The sequence below is a fragment of the Erythrolamprus reginae genome, chromosome 3 (assembly GCF_031021105.1).
Source record: "Erythrolamprus reginae isolate rEryReg1 chromosome 3, rEryReg1.hap1, whole genome shotgun sequence".
Taxonomy (NCBI): domain Eukaryota; kingdom Metazoa; phylum Chordata; class Lepidosauria; order Squamata; family Dipsadidae; genus Erythrolamprus; species Erythrolamprus reginae.
In genome coordinates this window covers 226,931,213-226,956,832 of record NC_091952.1, presented here as the reverse complement: position 1 = coordinate 226,956,832, position 25,620 = coordinate 226,931,213, and the positions used below count along the sequence as shown (strand labels likewise).

The 25,620-nt window shown below is 36.5% G+C and overlaps 1 protein-coding gene and 1 long non-coding RNA gene across 5 annotated transcripts; one reads left to right on the top strand and one right to left on the bottom strand.

Moving 5' to 3' along the window:
* Nucleotides 1-575: 575 nt before the first annotated feature.
* PLEKHF2 (pleckstrin homology and FYVE domain containing 2) lies at nt 576-17,881 on the bottom strand. Of its 4 annotated transcripts, XM_070748051.1 has the most exons (3): nt 17,634-17,861; nt 15,516-15,641; nt 576-4,068 (listed from the first exon to the last, which is right to left on the bottom strand). In XM_070748051.1, the coding sequence occupies exon 3, from the start codon at nt 4,052-4,054 to the stop codon at nt 3,305-3,307; it is 750 nt and encodes a 249-aa protein (XP_070604152.1). In that variant the 5' UTR covers nt 4,055-4,068; nt 15,516-15,641; nt 17,634-17,861; the 3' UTR covers nt 576-3,304. The 4 variants fall into 4 exon arrangements, with proteins under 4 accessions (XP_070604152.1, XP_070604151.1, XP_070604155.1 ...); XM_070748050.1 differs by lacking the exon at nt 15,516-15,641 and having other exon boundaries at nt 17,634-17,881; XM_070748054.1 differs by lacking the exons at nt 15,516-15,641; nt 17,634-17,861 and adding an exon at nt 17,468-17,563.
* Nucleotides 17,841-24,047, top strand: LOC139165104 (uncharacterized). Its single transcript, XR_011558742.1, has 3 exons — nt 17,841-17,978; nt 19,175-19,295; nt 23,310-24,047. It is a non-coding gene; the product is annotated as an uncharacterized lncRNA (long non-coding RNA).
* Nucleotides 24,048-25,620: the final 1,573 nt, after the last annotated feature.

The following is a 25,620-nucleotide window of genomic DNA, read 5'->3' as shown; positions in this document are numbered from 1 at the left end:
CACATAAGATGTGTTGTTGGACAAAGGGTCTTGGTGCAAGGTATAGCATAATATTGTTTTTATCGTTGTTGTAAGCCGCCCCGAGTCTTCGGAGAGGGGCAGCATACAAATCTAATAAATAATAATAATAATTATTATTATTATTATTATTATTATTATTATTACAGAAATTCAACTAAATAGCAGTTAAGAAAACATCTATAATGACTATTTCTTCTGTTCATATCAACCTACTTCATAAAGTTGCAAATTATACATTCAGAGTCCTTTATTATAGACAGTTTCTCTGTGTATTTGAACAAATCATTTAAAAATAAACAAGTTGACTGGTTGGCACCCTTAATTTTAAGAAATAACATTTCTTTCCACAATAAGTGTGATCCCGTGGAAGCATTCTAAAATGTTCTTAAGTCTTCCTATTAGAATTTATTTCTCAAATCTGTAAGTAATGTTTAACTATATCTTTTTCTCATTGCACTTTTTAACATCTCTTTTTACACACTAGGAGCAAGCTAAAAGGCCTTGCTTATTGATAAGTTTCCCTCAGATTTACACAATGAAAACAGCAGTCTGACAAAATTACAAAATCATTTATTGAGCTTTTCACAAAGTTGACTTAACACAAAAGATATCTTACTCTCCAAAATAAAATTGAGAAAAATCCTAAAATCGGTAACCTTTCTTTCATACTCATAATCTTATGATTACTTGTTTTACATTTTCAATTAGTTACAGCATTAGGGATCAATTGTAGCATATGCTAATTTTATTTTTATGCAATGACGAATTGAGGGCTGATAGAAGAGGAGCTTGTGGCCAAATAAATGAAAGTGCTGAAGCACATGTGCAGCATATAAAGATAACTGGGCAAATATAAAAATTACATTCAATACTGAATACAGAAAGATTGTAAAATAAGCATTAAAAAAGTTTAATTATATCCACATAATCTAGTTCATATCTGGGTTATGGAAAAGGGGAGATTTTGCTAATCAGTAGACAAAAATAATTCAAAAAGTTTTCATTAGCTTCTTTGTAAAGAAGCACACATTGGAGGACATCCTTCAAACGATCCATTTCCAAGCATCAGTGGCAATTATGAAAATATTAATGCATAGAAGGGCAATCGTCTTTAGTGTTTATTGCAAAACACAAGACCTTCATCAGACAAAAATATATGGTCTACCATAGGAATAAGCCTCAGTGAGTCCTAGATAGTCTCTCCTAATCTTAGTCTCAACAATTTTACAATTAATTTGTATTTGTCAAGTTATCTAAACTCTGTCCAATTTCACTCTGTAATTTATGTAATTTGGCTATACGATTAACCACAATATGGGGTTCAGACAATACACTAAATTTTGGTTAACATAAAGAGGAAGCCTTCAATCTTATAAAGGCATAAAGACAAGCCTCCCTGAAGTTAATTATTGTCAGAAGGAAGCGGTTGTGTATATTATAGTATGCTAGAAATAATCATTCTGTTAAAACTACCTTTACTATAATTAAATGAAGCTTTGAAATTGTGTCCTCAAATGTTGAATTTTAGGATTCAAGGAGCAAAAGCTGGGAGAGACCTGAGAGTTTCAAAAATTATGTGGATGAGTCTGAATTCCCAGCATCCCGTCCCGATGTAGGTATTTATTTAGGCATTTGAGTATCAACTGGGAATCTAGCCTATTGAATTCTCATGTTCCACGGGTTCTAAGCAAGTCAATTGAGCCCACTCTTTGTCACTTTATAGTTAGATTCCTCATATGAATTTTTTACCCTAATTTGGATATTATACTCTTCATCCAACCAGATAATAGAAAGGTAGACAAGTTCATAGATGCAGATCTAATGGTTTATTTATAAATAGTCAAACTTGCAGAAGAGAAAACAGTGCAGAAACTGTGACTTATTAAGCACAATATAATTTTTGCACGAATAATATTCAGCATGTTATTTATAAATTCTCGGGTGCTATTGAATTCCCACACAATTCTGTCAAGAGACTTCTGTGTAAAATAATTAAACATACTATTATATAAAAATAGAGATATGTTGTGGGATTTTACAAAATTTTGTAACTAAATTGACATTTCTCTAAAATTGACACCATTATGGAAAGAATATTGTATAAAGTAAAAATTTTACTGGAAACACCTTTTCTACTATTTGTCAGGTCTTGGTTTTAGACATTTAAAATAAAACACCTGCAATTCATTTACATCTTGAGGTCAGCTGTGTACAAATGTTTTCAAATGAATAGCTAGCCAATTCTCCCAATTTGTGCTTTTAGAACACAGTTTATTTTTAAATCCACCCTGCAGTTTAAAAAGGTTAGTGAATGATCTAAGAATTTAAATATAAAATCAAAACATTACAGCAAAGAACATGATCTGAGACAAAAATTTTCCATTAATCATACCTGATCATTATAAACATTTAACAATATACAAGTTTGAAAGTAGTTTAGATATCAAATCCATCTGAAAGATTAATTTCTTAAAAGCCCCCATTTGTTTTATTCATTTTGTGGGAGCATCATATCTGTAATCAACTCACAATAATAATTGCGCAATAGTGCGGAACCGGTCTTCGCCTTGCATCAATGAAAATTACTTTGTGCAAGTAGATGCTGGACAGCCCTCAGTTCTAGGGGTGAAGTCACAACCCTTATTAGTAAAATCCCATTATACAAGAGCAATTAATTTTAATAGCACCAACTTTTTCTTACATGATCGAATGCCAGAGGGTGCGAGGTTGTTTTTTTTCCTGCAACAGTGCAGTCAGTACAAGGCACTGCTGGTGTGTAACGTTCTGCATTGTTTTTAAAGTTACTAACATTTCAGAATTTATAATATATAGAATAAAAGTAAACTACCAGTTTCCAAGTTTCGTTAGATGTCCTTTTCAATCTGCTAAACAAGTTACTGGTTTTATGCAGGTTTAATTCCCCATCCTAATATTTAAAAAATTCATACTATGGAATACTCATTAGTACAAGCTGCAAAGAAAAAATTGTGCTACATTTTCTAATTTTTCTGTTCAGAATAGGGGAATTGCTGATTAATTCATTTGTAGAAAGAAAATATATAATATATATAATCAAGCTGGAAAGTATTTGCAATAGTCAATCCCTGCAGAAAGAGTAAAGACATATTTTGGAGGTTTAAATATTGAGGCACATACGATTCAAAGGTTTTTCAAATTTAATGGCTAGGGTAGATTTCTCAGGAGAACTTGAAACTAGAGGTTTCTCATACAACAACTCAGGTTCAAACACCAACTCGAATATAAAAACATTTTCTTCCATTATTTAGTCACTGCTGTCATCATCGTCATCGTCATCATCTGATAAGTCATAAGGAGTCTTTGGTGACGGGCTGAAAGAGTCTGATCTTGTGGACTGGCATGTTGACATCTCTCCCATGGAAAGGAATTCATAACAAAAGTCACAGATTCGCACAGGCTTGGAAGACTGACTGGGAATAAGGAACCTCTTTTCAGAACAGGGTCCACATACAACAAATCCACATTTCCGACAGTGGTGTCGACGATTCACAGGGGTAAATTTTGCTTTCTGGCAGCGCATGCAAATAGTGGCTTCTGAGTCAGGTACCCAGACAGCTGCATGCTCATTACTGGGCGTCTTCCCACTTTTGGACAGCAAATCAGAAACACATTTATTGATGTGGTTCATCCATTCAGATTTTTCTGTGGCAGTAGCAGCATATACTGCAAAAGATTTAGTTGGAGTTTTGATTAGCCAGCCATTCCGCAAATCCCCCTCATCCTGGATAGACTCAATAGTGACGTTTTCGAGAGGAATGATATGTTGCTTGTTATATTTCTTCTTCTGAATAACAATGTTACCATATACTAGGATATCATTGAATAAAAAAAACTGCCTTGCTTTTGGTTTCTTCCTACACAGTTTTGTTAATACTCCTTCACCAATGAGGACACGGCCAGGAATGGTCAGAGGCTGACCCGCAGCTCCAAAACAGTTTTCCACTACGCTTATTCGCCTAGTATTTGCTTCACTGTTTGCCAAGCGATCCACCATCTTTTACCACGTTCCTACAACACAGAAGAATAAATACTATTAAGGCACTGCAGCTTTTCAATCAAAAGTTATATATTAAGCATAACATATTTAGCTGTCGTACAATGCCTCCCCACCCTTATTTAAATACATACAAGATGCTTTGAAAAATAAGAGGGAATTTCTAGAGCATCAACTAAAAACCAAAATACACCAAGAATGGGAGATAACCGTCCACTCCAGGAGTATGCACAGAGTTAAAAGATTATCTTAAGGGCATTGTGCAAAAAAAAAAAAAAGGAGATGAAGCATTTTTAAAATTCAAAACAAGGTAACAATCAGAAGCATTTCAGTTGCTTGCCTCCCTAATATACTGAACTATAAAGAAGAAAGAGGTACAGCACTATCAGTCTTGCAAGATCTTATTATAGCCAATCTCAATAGAAACGGTTGTAGTCTTCCTGTGGAGTTGTTTTCTGAGTCTGGTCTATCAGTAGGCTTGATAGCATAGTTCCTTCTAAGCTGAGCAGTGAGCAATCGCTCACTTACATCATCAACTCAGTTTTCCAAACCTCCCCAGAAGCCGAGAGGGAAAGAGTGAGAGGGAAGGAGAGAGAGAGGAAGAGAGAGAAACAGATAGAAAAAAGAGAGGAAGGAAAAGAGAAAGAAAAAGAATGGGAGTAAGGAAGAGAGCAAGAAAATCAAAATCTAGTTTGAAACTAGCTCAACTATTTAAGTGGCATTTTGATATTGATAGAGTTGCCCTATTATGAGCTCACTGTTATAGACACACAATACAGTATTTTATTTTGAAATTCTCTGAGGCAAAACAGGGTGGGTTTTTTATTTATGTTTGTTTGTTTGTTTGTTTATTATTTCTGTGCCGCCCAGTCCCGAAGGGACTGCCACTCAGACACTATACTTTTCCGCCCACCCCCCCAAAAAAATTAGAGGGAACACTGCTTGATAGACCATAAATATTTATGCAGGAGAACCTTTCTGAATTTGGTAGGGGACATTGCTACTTGAAAACTGATTTGAATTTTCAAATTCATTGTTCATTATTTCAATCATGTATGAAACAAACAAGAGAGATTGTGAGCTATCAGATTCAAAACCTTTGCCACATTAGAAGTTCCAAATTTTACTTGAGAAAATTTTCAGTCAAGTCTTGAGAGGCAACTAGAATTAGCTAGTATTCCTCTCTCCTCTCCTCTCTCCTTCCCTTTATGTGGCTGTCCACTCCCAAAATTTTCTTGCTCCTCCTTTTCTCTTATTTCTTTTAACCATGCACCAATGTTCCCTATAATTTTTAACAGGTTGTGTGTGTGGGAAAATTATTCAGCTTTCCCCAAACCAAGCTCAATTTGTGCACCACTATAAAAGCAAATTGTATATACAGTATATGCAATAGCAACATGGACTAATGTATTTCTTAAAGCACAGAAACTAGAAAGTGTGGTATATCATATACATACATTCTTAAATGTTGCGCCTTTGAGTAATTTTTTACTCCTGGGAATTGTAGTGACTGGCCCAAGATCACCCAGCTGGATAGGTGTTTAAGGCAGTACTATAATTCACAATTTTTTTGGTTTCCAGTGTGAAGCCTTCTAGCCTAAACCATTACAGTATCTCAAACTGGCTCTACATCAATATGCTTATAGATCAGCAAAAGAATTTCTAGCCACTGATAATTACAATCAGTATTTTATATGCATTTACAATTGTTTCAGGATATGATATTCTAATAAAATAAAAATAGAAGCTACAGAAATCTCTTTTCCGGTTTGTACTTTTGCGTGTCGTTTACCCCAGGCTTATTTTTATACTAGAATGCAGATAGTATATGTTATCATTCAGTAAACATTTGCAACTATTATGTAATCTAAAATATAGTTCGACTGTTACTCAAAGATGCTTGGAGCTATTAAAGGAAGGGAAACATATTCTTTTTTAGAAATAATAAATTAATAAAGTAAAATGAACACAAGGGGCTCAAGTGAATAAATGCTTGACAGAAACAATATCTGACCTGGGAGATGGAAGTATAGTATCTGCAAAATCGATACACTACAGCAGCCTCTTGAAATTTAATACTAATAATTAATTATTAACTTAAACAGTCTGAGATTGAAACTTTTCTGATATACAGTATAGACATCAGAAAAGTCTCAATCTTAGACTGTTTAAATATAGAGATATATAATCTCTACATTCAGATTCAATCCTTCACAAAATCAAGAATTCCAGTGTTACAATTTGCTCCCAAAATTTCATTATTCCCACTTTATTGAGTCTTCCACATTGAGTTGGATCTCATATGCTGATACTCTTGTGCCTTTCTCCATCCTCTGAAGAAAAGTAGCAAAAGGAAGTCAGAAACTTTCTGAAGAGATAATATTTGGCAGAATTTGTCTCCAAGATAAGTCAAAATAATTAAAGCCCCCCCACAACTTCTTCATGCAGGGAACCTTGGTGCTCTCTGAGTTTGCTTGTCTTCTTGCAGACATTTCATTACCCAGACTTGGTAACATCATCAATTGCCTTCTTCATGCCTTTTTGAATGGTCACATCTGATGTGAATGGTCATATACATTAACAATAAATTTTGCTTCTATTTAATCCTTCTATTTAGGCATTTTCTAGATGAGAATTTTAAACAAGTTACTAAGTAACTCCAGGCCCCTGTGTTCCTATAAGTAAAACAACTCTCCAGCACCAACTCAGTTGCAGTGAAATGAAATGATTATCACAAAGTTGGCTGTTTACTGGTTTTAAATGTTATGACTCTATTTCCTCACTGGAGGGAACTCTTGGCTCACCTCAAGCTTCTGAGCTTCAGATTTCATAAGGGAAATATTAGCTTGATAGATTCGTTGTCCCTCTTCAGTAACCTAAACAAAATAGCAGGACTAGAAGTTTTTTGTTAAATCTGCCCCTTCACTTCAGCTAAGCAGGCTGACCTATAGTCTTTTTTTCCTTTTAGTTCACTCATTTTTACACAAAGTGGAAGTGAAATGAGTTTTGTTGCTGCAGGAGCCTAGCAGTTTAGGACCTAGGAGTGAAGGTGTAGATGTAGATATTTTAACATATTATTCCATTTCCTATTCTACTCTCTTTCTTTCATGTGAATGATCTGTATCCTTCAACTACTGTACTCCAGATGTGAAAATAATTGCATCAGACCTGTTATGCCTATAAATTCATGTAAAGTCCAGTCTACAGTGCTTTCCAACCTTTTTTAGATTATACTATATTGTCAAGATGTTCACTTGTGCGGATATACATCTCATAAATGGGGTTCCAGGTTGCAAAACTGGAAGTCTTGTGATATCACAGGTTATTGAGACTTAAAAGAAGAAGTGGAGGCAGTCCACCTCTGGCGATGTCTTAGCAATAGAGCTCTCTAGCTGCGCAGCTATGCAATAGTTCCTGTCATTTAATTGTGACTCACTAGTGCAACAAGCTCATAGACGTTTTGCAGCACCACATAGCAGTTGGAGACTGCTGTTTTAACATAGAGCCAATAAAGGATATTAACTTTTGATTTTAAAAGTTCACCCTGATTTTCACTGAACAACCCAGTACTATATAGCGAGTGTTTCAACAACTTAAAAATATGAGGACTTTGACCCCACAATATCCCAGCCAATGTGCTGCCTGGAAAATTCTAGAAATTGAAATTCACACATCTTACATTTGCTAAGGTTGACAGATACTGATTAACTAGATCCAAGTTTAGTTATTCTTCCACGTATTCCTATAAAATACAACATCCTCCTATTTCTGGACTTTTACATCTCACCCAAACTATTCACTAACACTTTACAGCACTGATCTCCTTTTAATCTAATGTCTTCATTCAATAATATTAAGAATGCTACCCTTGCATCCTCCACTGAGCAGGGACTGAATTGGACTGAATCTGAAAAGTCCATACCAATTCTCTAATCAGGTCCACTTCTCATCTTAGAAATGAAAAGCTCTTGGTGCTTTCTTTTAGGCTTCCTTTTCTAAATATAAATGCCTCTTTCAATTAATGCAAAATGATACCATGTTTTACACCTTTATCCAAATTAAGTGGTAACCATCTGCAAAATCCAACTTTGCTCAATGTTTCAGAATTGAATTTATCTACCTAAACTTCAAGAATTTATTGCACATAAAGAGGAGAAACCCGCTTTCATTTTTGTTAAGTATTTAATAGGAAAAAAAGAAAAAAAGAAAAATTGCAGATGAAAGATACCAAAATATAATTATTTCACAACAGCCTAATATAAATTGTGATTGAATCCAGTTGACTCAATGGACTTTCAGTTTTTAAATTAAAGGTTATCAATCAGAAATGATCTTTTTGGGGAACTGGGAATGAACAAAGGACATAAATGAGTTATGACACAAATATCAGTTCCTTAATAATGATTTTATCTAAAAGGAGAGAGAATGCAAAGCTCCAGTTATATAGTAAATAATAGTTATATAGTAAATTCCTATTGTTAGCTGTATCATAATGAATTTCACGAATACAGCCACTTTTTTCTCCTAGTCAAAGAAAAAAGGCACCACTTTAGCATGCATAAACATATAGGTGGAGTGCAAAAAGGTTTTAAATGATGGTAATAATAGGGTTTTAATGATACTGAACTACAATTACATTAATGGAATGCTACAGTCAAAGACAACCACCTGCTTCCAGGAAGTTTTAGAATCCAGGAAAACATTTGCTTAACTGATAACGTTGATGAGTTTGTCACTAAATTAATTTCACACAATGTATTAAACCATGATTGATTTTAATTAGGTTGAATAAACCACAATGGTTTCCTGATGCCCTTAGTTCTGTTTACAAACAATAATGACAACACTTATATAAACAAATTAGATTATGACCTATTGCAATGTATGATCTTTCCTTCAAAATAATCCCACTATAATATTGAATTTGTGGGGGGAAATGGAAGGAGATTACCAATAAACCATATCAGAAAAAGAACAAAAAAATACAATAACATGAAATTTGAGTAGGCCTACCAAGACAAATAGAACCAAAAATGTTAAAATTACATCTGTGCACTTTCAATCAATTATTCATCCTCTTAGCAGTAAGCAATTGTTCAGTGCATAATTCAATTATTTAAGAAGGCATATAGTATTCACTATTATCTAATTACTGCTATCTAATTTAAATGCCAAATATGCACAAGAAAAAAGGAGTAAAAAGAGTATCTGATCATATGAATTTATATAATGCAAGATACCTGGATAATGGTTTGTCTAAAAATATTACAGTATTATCTTACTAAACTTTAAAAAATGTATATATGTGTGTGTGTGTTTTGTGTCGAATCACCCTGGTATGTTGAAGGAACATCACAGCTCCTTTTTTGCCCCTCGTCCCAACTCAGGGCCATTTCCAAGGCAGTTAATTTATTCATATATATACATACATGCATACACACACACACACACATATATATATACATGTATGTATGTATGCATGTATGTATGTATGTATATATGTTATAAATATTCAATTATTTTCTCTAATAATTTTAGATACAGTACTTTCCTATTTATTAACTCCTGAGATTTCCACTGTTTTCTTGCCACACAGACTGACATAGCTCTCTTCCCATAACATCATATTTTTCTATAATTCCAATGTAGCAGGTCACCAAACATATTTGTGACAAGTAAAACGTTATGACATTTTGAAATAAAATATGTCCCTTAGTAGTTACAATACACCATTTTCCTTTTTTTTTTTAAAGTTATAAAATAGATAGCTGCAAAAATGGGGGGAAGATTGCTCAGTGTCACACTAATAGGACTAAGATGAGATCTCATGACAAAATTTCTCACAAAGGTAAAACTTAAGAACCATGACAGGGTATAATAGGCAAAAAAGCAGACGAAGCAAATGAAAGTAAATATTAACTAAAAATACTCTGCTAAAGGGAAGCCACAAAGTAAGTAACCATGTCCTTAACATTCAACTGCATTCTGAGGCACATTCAGAAGTCTAGAAACTATTATTTCTCATTTCCTTACAGAAGCTCACTACAAGCTTAGAGTCACTGAAAAGGGAAGAAATACATGCAATACAGTATTTTCTACAAGATCATCCAAAACAATTCTCTAGTTAGAGGATATAAAAGTATAAATGATAACTAATCTTTTAATAGTATCAGTCACCAGTTTCAAGCTAAGGTGATGTCCAGTATATGATATTCATATGATTGCCTCTGAAAGGATATTCCACATGTAAAGTGCATAAGTCCATAAGGAGGGAGAAAAAAAGTCAAGATACTAGTCATAAGTGCTTCAATAACTATTTTGACTTTTCTTTTCTTGTGTTGTCTTTTCTGTGTTTCTGGAGCTATTCAAGATTTTGTTTTGTACTTCTTATTTTTAATTATTTCTAACTGGGAGTTGCACGGCCTATAAATTGTATAAATGGGGGGGGAAACACAATACCAATTAAAACAAGAGATCCAGTTGCTCAATGCAGTAAAAAGTAAACTGACTGATCAAAATCTTATTTTAAATTGAATTTTATTATTTTTTCAAATGGACAAATCTTGATTAGTCATGTTTTCATCTGCTTCAATCAATTATCTATCATACATGGATTCTCTAGACAAAGATTGGACAAAGCAAGTTGGAAGAAGGCATATGGTATTCTGTTATAGGTTTTCTACAACTCTATCGGGATAAACCCACAATATCCAGTTTTTAGAACCACCTATATACTAGGCCAGCCAAAGTGGCATAATAAGCAGTGGCCTGCTAAATCAGATAGATTATTCCCCTGGTTCCTTTACTCCAGCAGTCTATTCTCACAATGACCAATCAGTTGCACAATGAAGTCCTTTAGTCTCTCACAGCAGATAGCTTTCAACAGCAGTCACCACCATTAAGGCTAATTTATTTATATCTGAAATTTTATTGTCACCCCTTTTGCAATTCAAAGTGCCAGGCTTTCATGAATGGATTCAAGTTTTTTTAAAAAAAGCCAGCCAAGCTACTAACTAATATATCTCATAGCAGCAAATTCCAAAGTCTAATTACGATACATATTATCCAACCAGAAGTGCACATATTCCAGTTGCAACTGCTCCACCTCCAATTTGATTCATATAAGGGTATTATCATATTTACATTCAGTACAGTTTATTGTCCAAACATGTTGTTGGTCTTTTTACAGCAGATGAACACTTTTCACCATTAGTCCAAGATCTCTTTCCTCATTTATTAGTACTGTACTAGGTCGGATACCATTAGTTTGTATGAATAATTCTAGCATCAATTTACAGTTGTGCACATTGAAGGTTTCAACTGATTTCAACTGTCATGTTGAAATCCATTTCCCTAATTACACAGATTCCTCTGAAGTTGTCTACAATCAATTTTTGTTTGTATCATTATAGACAATTTATTATCATCAGCAAACTTGGTTATTCCATCTAGTCACACTTGATTCCAAATAATTTATAAATACATTAGTAATGTCTTAGAAAAGAACTTTAGGGGAATGATAACTCACCATTCTGAGAAATGCCTACTTATTCCTATTGTATTTTTTAGATAGAAGTTTATTCACAAGACCTGTTCTTTTATTCCATGGCTATTAAGCAGGACAAGTCTTTGATGAAGGAAATCTAAGTACAGTGGTACCTCTACCTAAGAATGCCTCTACTTAAGAACTTTTCTAGATAAGAACCAGGTGTTCAAGATTTTTTTTGCCTCTTCTTAAAAACAATTTTCCACTTAAGAACCCGAGCCAGGAAAAATTTCCTAGGAAGTTTGAGAGCAGCATGAAGGCCCTGCCAGTTTTCTGCCATTCCCCCTTTAATCTCGGCCATCTTGGGCTTTTCTGGGCTGCCAGAGGAGCCTTTTGGTGGTGCTTAAGGAGGCTTTGGCAGTCCAAAGCGAACAGAGCTTTTTCCTTTCTCTGTGCACTTGGAAAGGAAATAAACCACTTCGCTGTTGTGACTCTCTTGCGCTGACTCCCATACACCCAGCGCGAGGTTGTCTCCCAGAGCATCTGGGCGCGGAAAGGCAAAAGGGGGCTCTTCACCTCAGCTGGATCAACTCGGCTTCAGCCAAACCAATGAGTCACCACAGTGAAGGAAAGGCGCCTTCAGGATGGGAAGGAAAAGGAAGCAGGTAGCAGCAGCAGCCTTTCAGTCAAAGGAACAGGAGGTTCCCCCCTCGCCTGCCTAGGTTTCTCTCTCTGGCGCAGTGTATAGGAGGCAGCCTCACGCCTGGTGTATTGGGGGGGGGGGGGCGCTTGCTCCTCCTCGCCACCTCAGTGGTCCTCTATTTTTAAGCCTTAAAGTTTTGGATTTTTTTGATTCACCTCTCCTCACCTTCTTCCTTCAGCAGCGACTGTCCTCCTCCTCTTCTTCCTCCTCCTCCACCCAAATTCTGAGCTTTTATTTCTTTTCTAATGGGTTTGCACATATTATTTGCTTTTACATTGATTCCTATGGGAAAAATTGCTTCTACTTACAAACTTTTCTACTTAAGAACCTGGTCATCGAACAAATTAAGTTCTTAAGTAGAGGTACCACTGTAGATGATATCTGCTGGCTTGCTCTTAACCATGTTTATTTATTTCTTCAGAAACCAACTAGATTGGTTAGAGAAGACATTCTATTGTTGTAGCAATTTTGGGTATTTTTGAGCAAGCCCTATGTCTCCAAATGTTTGATCATTTTATCTTTAATAGGGTTTTCCATCATTTTCCTTGGCACAGATGCTAATACCTCCTGAATCTTCCCATACATCCTTCTTAAAAGCTGAAGGTATATAATCACCTTTCAGTGCTCAAATACAGATGATATGTAGAGAGGTGGTGCATCCACAATGACAGATTTAAACTCCTTAATAACCTTTGGCTGAATGCCATCAGCTCTGATGATTTGTTGATGTTCTATTTATCAATAAAGTAGGTATTCAATTTGTCAATACTGCCTAGCCTTTCTTCTCTTGTCACTATATGACTCAGATTTTCTCATTCCTTTCCTGTGTAGCTCAGAGTCAGAGTCCACCCCCCTTCTCCTATGAAAACAGAGGTAAAATAGAATACTTTCAAGTACAGTACTCAAGAATCCTTATCATGTAGCCTGAGTCAAGGAAACTCTCCATTATTTAGAGCAGTGTTTTTCAACCAGTGTGCCGCGAGACATGGTCAGGTGTGCCGCGAAGCTCAGAGAGAAAGAAAGCAACAGAGAGAGAAAGAAAGAAAGAAAGAATGAGAGAGAGAGAAAGAAAGAATGAGAGAGAAAGAGAACAAGAGAGAGAGAAAGAAAGCAAGAGAGAGAGAAAACAAGAGAAAGAGAGAGAAAGAAAGCAAGAGAGAGAGAAAGAGGGAGGGAAGGAGAGAGAGAGAAAGAGGGAGGGAAGGAGAGAGAGAGAAAGACATAGAGGGAGGGAGGGAGGGAGAGAGAAAAAGAGCAAAAATGAGAGGAAGGAAGGAAGAGAAAGAAAGGGATGGAGAGAGAGAAAAAGAAAGGAAGGAAGGGAGAGAAAGAGGGAGGGAGAAAGAAATAGAGTGAAGGGGAGGAAGAGATATATAATTTTTTGTCCAAACTTTTTTTAGCCGCTCCCCCCCCCCCCCCGCTCGATGTGCCCCAGGGTTTCGTAAATGTAAAAAAATGTGCCACGGCTCAAAAAAGGTTGAAAATCACTGATTTAGAGACCACTACATGACCACACCTTATTTCTATAAAAGACATAACTAAATGACCTAGTTATCTCTAAATTTGCTTTTGGATTCCTAAATAACACATAAGAGCATTTAGAAATTAAACCATGGTAACCAACAAGTTCAAGAATTACCTTACAACTAAAAACAGATATCCAGATTAAACCTTTCAGTATTATGTTAGAATGTACCATTAAGAATCTGACAGGCTGTAGAAAGTAATAAAATCTGAAGCTGACCTGAAAGATTATTTTATGAATGAAGGCAAATTTAATATTTTAACTATGCTGAAATCATTAAAATTTTGGAAAATGATTTCAATGGAAAAATTAGACAAAGGGATAATATGAATATATGTTAAGTCTACATTGGAGTTATCCAGAAATTAATTTAAAAAATGTAAATCATGTGAGTGAAAAGAGAAAAAGAAGCATCCATCTTCCTTCGCAGCAGAAAAAAAATGCTTTGGGGGCACTACAACTCTCTATTTACCCCGTCTAAAAATTGTCCTATCAAAATTCAGGAATACATAATCAAATGTACAAAACAAGATTTGTCACTGATTTATGGCATGGAAATTTAAGTCTTTGCAATGCAGAGGAAGTTTTCAATTAACCATGACTGTAATCAGGAAACTACAATTGCCAAGGCAAAAACCCCCAAACTCAGAAGACCCTGAAACAGTGAGTTTTAAGATCTTTTTTTATTCACAGTAGTCTAATATGGACGAAACAGTAAAGTCTGATCAATTTTAAATCTCTGAATTTGAGTGTGGATAACATTCAGAATATAAAGACACAACAGTAAAGTCATATGATTATACAGTAAATACAGATGTTGCTCAATAGAAATCAGCAACAGCTATCAACAAGTACATTCCTGATCTACCAACAGTCTACTAATATTGTGGCAGATAAAAAAGTCTAACCATTCTCTTTCTGCATGTGAATTTGGGACTATTAAATTGATTTCTAAAGATCTGCAGCAGTGCAGTTAGTCCTTGACTTACAACTGAGCCCAAAATTTCTGTTGTTAAGCGAGACATTTGTTAAGTGAGCTCTGCCCCATTTTACGACCTCTCTTGCCATCATTGTTAAGGGAGTTACTGCAATTCATGTTAGTAACCTGGTTACTAACAATCTGGCTTCCCCCATTGACTTTGTTGGTCCCAAGATCACAAGGGGAAATCATATGACATTGGAACACAGCAATGGTCATAAATATGAACCCATTGCCAAGCTTCTCAATTTTTATCACATGATCATAGGGATGCTGTGAAGGTTGTAAGTGTGGGAAAACAGTCATAGAAGTCCCTTTTTAAGTGCCACTGTAATTTTGAATGATCACTAATTGAACTTTGTTAGTTGAGGACTACCTGTACAACAATGTCAAACTATGCACCTATATTTCAGATTAAAAAATTCCAGTCATAGAAATGAAATATATGATTTTCCAAAGTCTATGCTATTGCAATAATTAGATAAAAGTAGTTTCATTATTTGTTATTTTAGAATACAATTTATAATTTGTAAGCTACCTATCTAGTTTGAATATAAAACAGAAGCTTTCACTACAAGCTGCAAGAATAATCATGCAATTAATAAAACTCAAATTTATATCTACATATGCATGTTAAAAAATGCAGATGTCAGCAGTATTTAAAAGGAAATAAAACTAAATATAAATCGCTGCAATGATTCATAACATTTTATTTGCCTTTAATTAAATGTCATGCTGCAAACTGCTGGAACAAGAATGCTCATTTACCTATGTTAATGTTATGTCATTTTCTTCTATATTTTATGAATAGATGAAATGCTTCTGGAGCCAAAACATCCACATGAAAAAGGCTTGGTGAAGATCCAAGATTTGCAGAAGTAGAAAAAATATATACTGTAGGCAAAAAATTGAGAATTTCCCATTTGAAAGGCTTACTCAATTTCACATACATTTTAACCACAGTTCTTGTTCGATCAAATAAAAGAAATGAGAGCAATTTTCTAAAAAATGAAATACTTAAATAAGAATGGAAGATAATCTATACATACACAAAAAAACTGTTATCAATTTAAAGCATTAAAATCAGAGCAAGTGAAATATTAAGAGTTCATTTTTATGAACAACTGTTTCCACTAACATAGAAATCTGTTAACAAAAAGCAACCCTACAGAAATCTTGAAAATTGTAAAACAAAACAATAAATTATTTGGAATGAACTGTGTTCATCAACAGGTGCTATTTAGGCATCTTTTAAAACTGCTTCTAGACAACCTTATCTTTAAAGGTGGGATTATCTTGTTAAGAAAAACAAGTTATTTATTTATTTAGAAACTTTATTTGCTGCCCATCTTCACTGAATAATAGAATATAATTCTTTATTGGCCAAATGTGATTGGACATACAAGAATTTGTCTTTGTTGAATATGCATACATTTCTCAAGAATCATGAGATTCAACACTTAATGATTGTCATAGGGTATAAATAAGCATTCAATTATACAGTATTGCAAATCAGTGTGTTGAATGAACTGGAACAGTCCAACTGGAACAGTTTCTCTGATAATGTAACAGTGGAGGTTGGCTGATGTAACCTCATAACTTTACTAATATTAAGTCTGCCTCACCATAAGTGATGTTTTTGAAGTTAAGTAACTGAGTTTCCTAAATAAACAAGGAAGTGAAAATCCAACGCAATCAAAGGCTGATAAGGAACCAGCATTTTTATTCCAGGGTAAGTACAGAAACTGGCACTAGCTCCTTCTCCAAAAACATCCAAGGAAGAAGGGAGTAAATCTTTTTTTCAAAACCGGCATTTTCTTTGAGACAATCTCGACTAGGCCCAACTCGCAGAAAGAATACAAGCCTAAACACAAGAGACCTAACTTTTTTTTCCCCCGAAGAGGAATAATAACCCACGCCTAGCTTAAAGCCTTTTGACAGGCGCCAGGAAGTTCACTGCTTCCCCGATACAAAACAATCGCGCTCCATCACGAAACTGGAGGAAAAGGAACACAACACAACACACAGGCGTGCTTTTTCTTGTGTTTTTTTTTAAAGACGGGGCCTTTATGACTGCTTTCTCCTCTCAAAAAAAAAAATGTTGCTCACTAAAACTTTTATTTTTCCAGAATTGTTTTAAAAAACCGAGAAAGGACCGTCGATCCACAGAAAGGTATATTGTTCGGTCGGGAGGAGGGCAGAAAGCGGTGGAAACAGTATTGTCTGGTTCACCGAGAGGAAAGCGAAGGTCGCTTATCCCGCCGATCTGGGAATCAAGAGGTGCAACGGGGAGCTTTGAGGAGACGCTCCCACCCTTCTTTATGGAGACATTTTGAAAAGCGCCTTGAAGCGCTTCGGTCCTCTCTGGCTGTAAAACTGAGGGGACTTGTCGCGTGAGGAAGAGGGAAGGCTCCGGAGGGGCAAAAAGTGCTTGTCACGAAGGGGGAAAGAGCGCTCCAAAGCTAGCCCGTCTCCCTCAGCCCCCCCCCCCATCCCACCGCCGTCCTGAGGCTAAGTGTCCCGAGCCAAAGCTTAAGTCAGGCGCGCCGCCAACCGCCTCGAAGGCGAGGGGGTCCGGGGATGTCTGAACTCCTCCCCAACCGACGGCTTCTTTTCCTACACGGGCAACAGGAGGGAAGGAAGAAAGAACGCGAGGCGGAGAAAAGAAATGGACCCCGTCCCGTGGCGCTCGTTCCCTCACGACCAAAAGCTACCCGTACTTTCCCCAACATGGCCGCGAATCCCCCTCAGACGGAGAGAGAAACTTTCCTGGGCTCCGCCGCCGTCGCCCCCTCCGTTAGGACTCTTCCATTATCTGACTCGCTTCCCGACGGATCTCCCGACCGCGCGCCCCCTCCCCTTGCAAGCCCCAAGCGCGCCGCTTACTCAGAAAACCGAAGCGCGCCTTCGCCCAGGTCCGCGGCTGGCCACTATCCTTCTTCCCTCAGCCGCTGGGACTAATCTGCTACCGACGCCCCGCCTCGCCGAGGCGCGCACACACCCAAACCGGCCTCCTCCTCCTCCTCCCCAGCGCGGGGAGGAGGAGCCCTTAGCTTCGACCGCAGCCGCCTTGCTCGCTCCCATTCCCGGGAGGAAACTGAGAGGCGGCACCGACGCCATCTTGGGAGAGTCGGCGGACGGAGCCGGATTGGCCGCCGAAGGGAAAAAAGCGCCTCCCCAGCCTATGGCGAAGGCGAAGGGGCGGGGTTTTCGCTTTCAACCGCTGCGAAGGTGGGTAATCCGTTCCCCCCTCCCCCCCACGGCCCCATTTGCCTGGCAGGGATTTTTTTGGCGCGACTTAGACGAGCTGTGGGGAGCGATGGGCGCTTCTTTCCGCTCTTAGTTCGCGGGGCCTGGAAACGTTGGGTTAAAGTGTAAACTTTTAACAGGAAAATTGCGCAACCTGTTGTGGGAAGGGCAAACCAAACTTGGATTACGCCATTACGCAAAACAAGCGCGTGCTTCGGGCGCTGAGGGAAGAGGGGGGCATACCCGAGTTTTTTCTCCGTAGCTGTCAGGCCCTTCATTCTTTCGCAGCCATGCTCGACTTTACTCTATATTTTTTTTCTTTTGGTTCTGCTTCGGTCTGTTTTGTTAAAAAGGAAAAAAAAGTTCAGGAGTGACCGAAATGTCAAAGCTGGGTTTGAAGTGGTGGACCGATATTTGATTTATTTATAATAATAACAACGGAAGGGACCTTAGAAGTCTTCTAGTCCAACCCTCCACTTGGGCAGGAGACCCTACACTACTTCAGACAAACGATTATCCAACATCTTATTTTCACCTCACGGCGAGTCTCGCTTGAGATGGAAAGCAAACTTTTTTGTTTGTCGGGAGTAATCCCCAACTTTTAAAAATCACGGAGGACCTCAAAAAGAGATTTTGTTTCTATCGCTTTGTTTATCGATGTTTACCTATTAAAACTTAAAATGGATGCAATCGTACAGAATATTAATTGATCGAATCGGGTAAAAAATACGAGTGACTACGGAACATTCGAGGTTAATTTTTTTTCCATGAAAATAAATAAGAGTTGTTTCAAACGTTTTGCAAATGTTTCAATAACTGGAAAATGCTTTTGCTTTCCATGGAAACCCGAGAGAGGCTTGTAGAGGTCTTCAAACTTGGCAACTTTAAGACTTGTGGGCTTCAACTCCCAGAATTCTTCAGCCAACATATCTGTCTGGAGAATTCTGGGAGTTGAAGTCCACAAGTCTTAAAGTTGCCAAGTTTGGGACCCCTGGTAGAGAACCCAAGGGTCCTCGGACCACCCTTTCAAGAAATATTGGCTTAAGTCGACCTCATTTGGCTTTGATTAACTCTGGAGTAAATCCAACCCAGTTTCATGGTTTAAACAGAGTTGATGTGGTGGAGGGATCTGTTTATGAGCAAAAGGATGCAAGCAACCTCTCCCTTTTTCTAAACAGCCAACAAAGCTTTGAAAAGTATAATTGCAGCAGTAAAAGCAGTCCACTATGGCTCAGCTCAGATGCATTCAGGAGTGCAGATTTATGATTGCAACATCCCTGAGTTGCTCTTGCAGAAAATGTAAGCAAACTGCCATTCTTGCTTTATATAGACTTGTATTGAATTTGTTACAAGGCTGAGTTAGAAACTCACTCTCTCACACACATACAGAGAGAGAGAGAGAGAGAGAATCGGCAATTTGAGGTGTATTAATATATTTTTTTATCATTTCCAATTTTAAAGATAGATGGATATGACGAAATCTGGTGAAATGTGGTTCTACCTCTCTGAGCTTGTGGGGGGGGGATAAAACAAGGAACATCCAAGTGAAGCTCTACTCCTCCTGTAAAGTACCTTGCAGTGTGCAAGATATGCTGGGCTCAGCACCATGGCAACCAGCATGCTCTTCCCTTTGAATGCTCTGTATGCAAACAGGGATCTTGCAAGAAAGATTATTTTGGTTGGGTTGCCTTACTAGAGTGCCTCAATTCTTGACAAGTTTAAGTTTTAGACATTTAAATAGTGTACATATAAAAAGCAATCAAATAATCCTTTTCAAAAATTGTGACAAAAATAAAGCACCTAATAATAACATTCAAATGTTGGCATGAAGAATTAAAAGAGGAGCCAGAATCAAGTCGCGAAACTTATCTAAATACTGTAATTCAACTATAAGCTTGTTTGAAAACATGTTAGCCTTTTTAAAAGTTAACTTTTACTGTCCACTAACAGTATCAACCATACCTACATTATATATACACCTGCCTGTAAATAAGACCCACTGAAAGATATGCTATTTCTTTTTTTTTCAGTAAAAGTATTTTTTTTTTTAATATTAAAATGCAATATTTTCATTGGACCTCGTATTGTCAGCAATAATTTCACTGTATTGTCCGGACTCAAGTTGAGTATTATGTCAAATTCTAGGCAATTGTTTCTTGTTTAAGAAATTTTAGAATAAGTTCAAGAAGGTAAGCAAGGATGATCGGGAAAATGGAAATGAAGCCTTATAAGGAGAGTTTGGATATATTTAGTGTTAAGAACAACTAACTGAAAAAGGGTACAATAGTATAACACACAACAGAGCCATATCTGTTCTTTGTCACAGAGTGCAATAAATAAGTTAATGGACTTAAATTACCAGAAAGGCAGAAGATCTGCCTTTACTTTTTATTTTACTTTTTATTAAAGTAAAAAAAATCCTAGTAGTTTCACAATCCTATTATCAAGGGACATTACAAATGTATTTAAGCAGAGGCTAGATAGTTATCTGCCTTAAGATATTATAATTTGTATCCTAACACAGAGAACTGAATTTCATGCCCTAAATTGGAATATCCAATTTTTTGGCTTGCCTGGGCCACACTGAGTGAAGAAGAAATGTCTTCAGCTGCATATGAAATATATAATACAGTTAATGTGTATAAAATCTCATGTTTACTATCGTGTGGGACCACACCACCAGCTGTTTAGGGCCACTTGCATCCTACTAGCCACAGGTAGACATGCCTACATTAAATAGCCTTTATGGTTTTATGGATAAAGAATATGCATTTCTAAATATGTATGTATTTTTTCTGCTTTGTCTCTTACTGATTTATAATATAAAATACAAAAACAATAGGAAAAATAGAGGAGGGATAAGGAAAGTGTGTTGTAGAAAAGAAGAAAGAAAAGGTGATGACTTCTGCCTACATTTAGTGCAGTAAAATACTTTTTACTTTTACATAATAGTATAAACTAGCCTTTCTATATCAACAAATCTATCTAATCGGTAAAACCCAAGTCACAGTTTCATTTTTTTCTACCTCAAGCACAAAGTCAAGAAGTGGTTTCTAAGTAGAAACAAAATTAGTTACGGTATGTAAGCTGTCAATCTTGTCATATCTGCTAACTCCAACTTTTGCAGTCATTCATTCATTGTGGGGATCAAATTGTCTTTCCATTTTTGTGCATAAAGTAATTTTGCTGCAGTCAACATATATAATCTCAAAGTTCCAAAAGTTTTCCCAAGTCTTTTTCTGTTAAACCCAAAATTAAAGTTTCTGATTTTATCTTTATATTCACTTTAAGAATCTGCTGTATTAGAATATGAATCCTACTCTAATATTTCTTTGGATTTTATCACATGCCCCACCACAAATGATAAAAAGCCCCTTCTTTACATTTGCATTTCCAACATTCATTTGAAGTATCTTTATACATTTGTGATAACTTATCTTGTGTTAAATACCAATGATACATCATGTTATAAATTTTTTATTTTAAATTGTAATTTAATGTAAATTATCTGTCCACATATTCTCCCATTGTTCAAGTTCACATTACGTCCAAAGTTTCTTGCCCACTGAATCATACAATGTTTTACATACTCACTTTCCAACTTCATCAATAATGTTTTATAAACCTTTCATAATGCCACATAGTAGGATTTCCAAATCATTTTTAATTAAGTCAAATCCATAATGCTTTTTGTCTAATTTAAATCTTCCTTTCAATTGTAAATACATAAACCAATGACAGACCTGTCCTTCTGATTTTAGCTATAGTATCAAGCCTATAGGTTTCAGTTTTATTTAAAATGTTACACTGGAACCAGAAGACCTCAGCTCTAGTCTTAAATCAAGGAGCTCACTTGAGCCAAGCAACCTTTATTGGGGTAATTCTGAAACTAAAACAATAAAGGTTCCCTGAAGAATGATACAATATAAATATAATAAATATTATTATTATTATTATTATTTATTAGATTTGTATACCGCCCCTCTCCGTAGACTCGGGGAGGCTTACACCACTGGAAGGTAAAGAAACAGAAGATAGAAAAAGTAGAGAATACTGAATAATAACAAGGACCAACATGAAAAGAAAACCTTTATGGTAGTAGAAAGAAACACCAGTATTTTTTTTCTTTTAGTAAAAAGAAACTGCTAGATAACAAAGATTAAGGAAGGAAGAATTGTCACAAAGCACATAATCAATATTTGAATGAATATATAAATAGAATCATGTTGTAAGTATCTTCCTAGTAAGAAGGAACTCCAGAATTGCTATACTGTATTTGCTATGAGGAAGACAATGAGAAATGTATTTACCATGTCAAGAAGAAAATTATTAATACACAAGCGCTTGTGCTAGCATATGCACATGTTTATAAGAACAGGACAGCAGATACATAAAATTTCTAGAAAAGCATATGAAAACTTGTCTTAGTTTTCCAAAACCTCGAACAGGTATTTACAGTTTCTTGCAGTGAGAATTCCTTGTCATTCAATCTTGATTTATTTAAGGCTAGTGTTATTTTGTTACATCAGCTCCACACAGACTGAGCTATCCACAGAGAGAAGCAAAGGGAAGTGAAAAAGGGAAAGAGGTGGAAATAATTTGTCTGATCAACAGTGAAGGAGAGATTGGACACCCATTTATCTGAAATTGTATAGGATCTCCAGCTTGAGCAGGGGTTTGGACTAGAACATGGATGTCAAATTCGATCATGTCACATTTTTTGCCTTTGCAGACCTGGGGTAGGCGTGGCTTGCTTATGGCCCACGGTCCATCAGTTTAACAAGCCTGGACTAGAACTTCAAGATCCCTTCCAATTCAGTTAATTCTGAGTATAAAAATGAGAAACAGGTTTTGGGCAACTTGGGTGTGGATTTCCTAAATTATATGATCACAGATATTATCTTGAAGAAATATTACATGTCAATGAGTAATAAAACTAAATGTTGCTGTTCTGATTAACGAAAAATAATGCAGGCTAAGTAGCAAAACTAAAATTATGGGCCCTGGTGTGCCCTGAGCTTAGGGTTTTTTTGCAGATGTTTCATTACCAAATTAATTTTAATTACCAAATAAAATTACTTTGTAATTTTTATTTAATAAAAATATCTTTAGGGCCAAATCATTGACTCAATGTATGAAAGTGGCTCAGTATTATGATCCTCTGGCTAATGATCTAGGCCTCATTCTGCATGCAATTTGAATCTTGAAACCATGACAGTTGAAAGCCATGCAGCTTAAATTTTGGAAAGTTGCAGGGTACTAATACTCCCTTGCTCTGATTATTTTTAATGTTCATTTTTTCCCATTTATTAGGAAGATGTGTATTACTATTTACATCATGAAACCGGCATTGTCAAACCAAGATAAATGGCTGTTTTTCTCCATTGCTGAGTTAGTCCACCAATCCTTGATGGGGAGAAAACTATACCAGCAGATTATTTACTGTCTTCACTCCTGATTCTTCTTCTGCCATTATACTTCACCTTTCTGCTGAATCATAGTACAGGTAGTACTCAGTTTATACCTGAGCACTTAGTGACCATTCAAAGTTATGGGAAATCTCCTTGGAGATACTTTCAACCCCATTTCAAAGTGCCAACAGTCCCTACTCCTCCACAGGATCGTATTTTGAGTGCTTGGCAAACAGCCCACATTTATAGCCATTTGCAGCATGCCGTGGTCACACGACTGCAATTTATGACCTTTTTTGCCAGATGCTGTTATTTACTTCCAGTTTCTGGCAAAACAAATTTGCTCATTTGGATACAAGGGGTTCATTTAGCAACCGCTATACAAAAGGTTGTTAAATCCGTCGCAAACATATGGAGACCCACTTAACAATCACCATAATTTATTACTATAATTCCATGCTTAATTATGGTATGGATCCTTTACTTTATACTTTAACTTGTTTAAGGTTTCAGGACAAAGCTTGATTTCTACATGCTCAGATGCCTCTCAGCATCACCAGCCACTAGGAATATAGCTGAAGCTAAATAACCAGTGTGGGTAATTTTCAACTGTATAATGATGTGTGTAGAGAAAGATGTGACAACTTCGCATACATCTGCTCCATGTAGCAGACTTGTTGACTTGGGCTCTTGTTATTTTTATTTATTTATTTTGTCATACACATATTAGATAGTACATATGAGTGTAAATACCTGAAATGAATATGAATAAAAATAAAAGGGTCACATTAGGACAGGGATGGTAGGCATGCTGGTGCACTTATGCATGCACCTTACAAATATCTTAGGAATGGGGTGAAGTCAACAGTAGATAGTCTGAGGTTGAAATTTGGGGGTGGGGATGAAACCAGAGTTGAATAGTGTATTCCGGGCATTGCCCACTATGTTGCTGAAGTTGTATTTTTTGCAATTGAGTTTGGAGCAGTTCACTTTAAGTTTGTATCTATTGTGTGCTTGTGTGTTGGTGTGGTTGAAGCTGAAATAGTCATTGACAGGCAGGACATTGATCCTTTACCATACCGTTAGAAGAAATAATAGTCTTCCATAACTGCACATTTGCTGAAAACTGTAAATGTATGCTGCTCTTTTGGTTAAGGAGTATCCAGGGTCTTGGGGGAGAGACTCTACCCATACCACCCCTTGTCTGTGGGCTACTTGATGGCATTATCAGTAGTATAGAAATTTCTGCTGGCTGCTTTAGAATTAAGGGGAAATCCTAACACTTTACAATTAAGAAAAACATAAAGTTGTTTCATATATGTGTCAATGATGAGATGTAAATGACATCATAGTGATAAAGCAGAATAAAATGCCAGGGCATTTTTCTAGAGTGGTTAGATACTACAGGTAGTCCATGAGTTATGGCCACTCTTAAAGCAACTATTTGTAAGTTACACTAGCATTGAATAAAAGGACTTATGACCAGTTCTCAAAGTTCTGGCCATTGTAGCATCCCCACAGTCCCATGAACTCTCTCCTTACCTGGGTCTCCATCCACTTCCCAATTAACAATCCACACATCTTGAGTTACAAAGGCAGCTGCCTGAACTGCCATCACTGGGTGATGCAGTCACATGATGCTGCGTTTTATGACTTGCATCACTTAGCAACAGTAATCCTGGTCTCAACTGCAGTCATAACTCATGCACTACCGGTAATGAAGGGGAAAGTCCTTAGAGTCTTTGGAGTAGTGAATTTTGCATAAACGTAAAACAACTTCAGGAATGAAAATGTAATGTTAGAATCCCAAACCGATCCCAAGAAGGAATGAGGATATTAAGTAGGTGGGTATGGAATGTAGACAGACTAGGTGAGATATTAAAACCAGCCAAGTAGAATGGAGTATTATAGAGAAAGACAAGCCACCTCCCTAAGCCAATGAACAGAAACATTTCTCCTTTGCAATATTTTGTTTCCCTTATAAACAGTGTGTTCAGCTTGACCCTGACTCTGTCCTTTGTAGAAACCACAGACATTCAGCATACAATCTCTAGCCCCAGTGACAAGCCATACTCACAAATTGTATCATCAATCTGAAACCACAATTTTCACACCTGGCTGTCAGAATTACCCAGCTTTCAGATCTTGGAAATTTATTTATTCTTAATATTAAATCTGAATTTGTAATATTAAATCTGAATTTCAAAGATTTA

Coding starts and splice junctions, on each gene's coding strand:
- PLEKHF2 (XM_070748050.1), bottom strand. CDS start 4,054: ATGGTGGATCGCTTGGCAAACAGTGAAGCAAATACTAGGCGAATAAGC.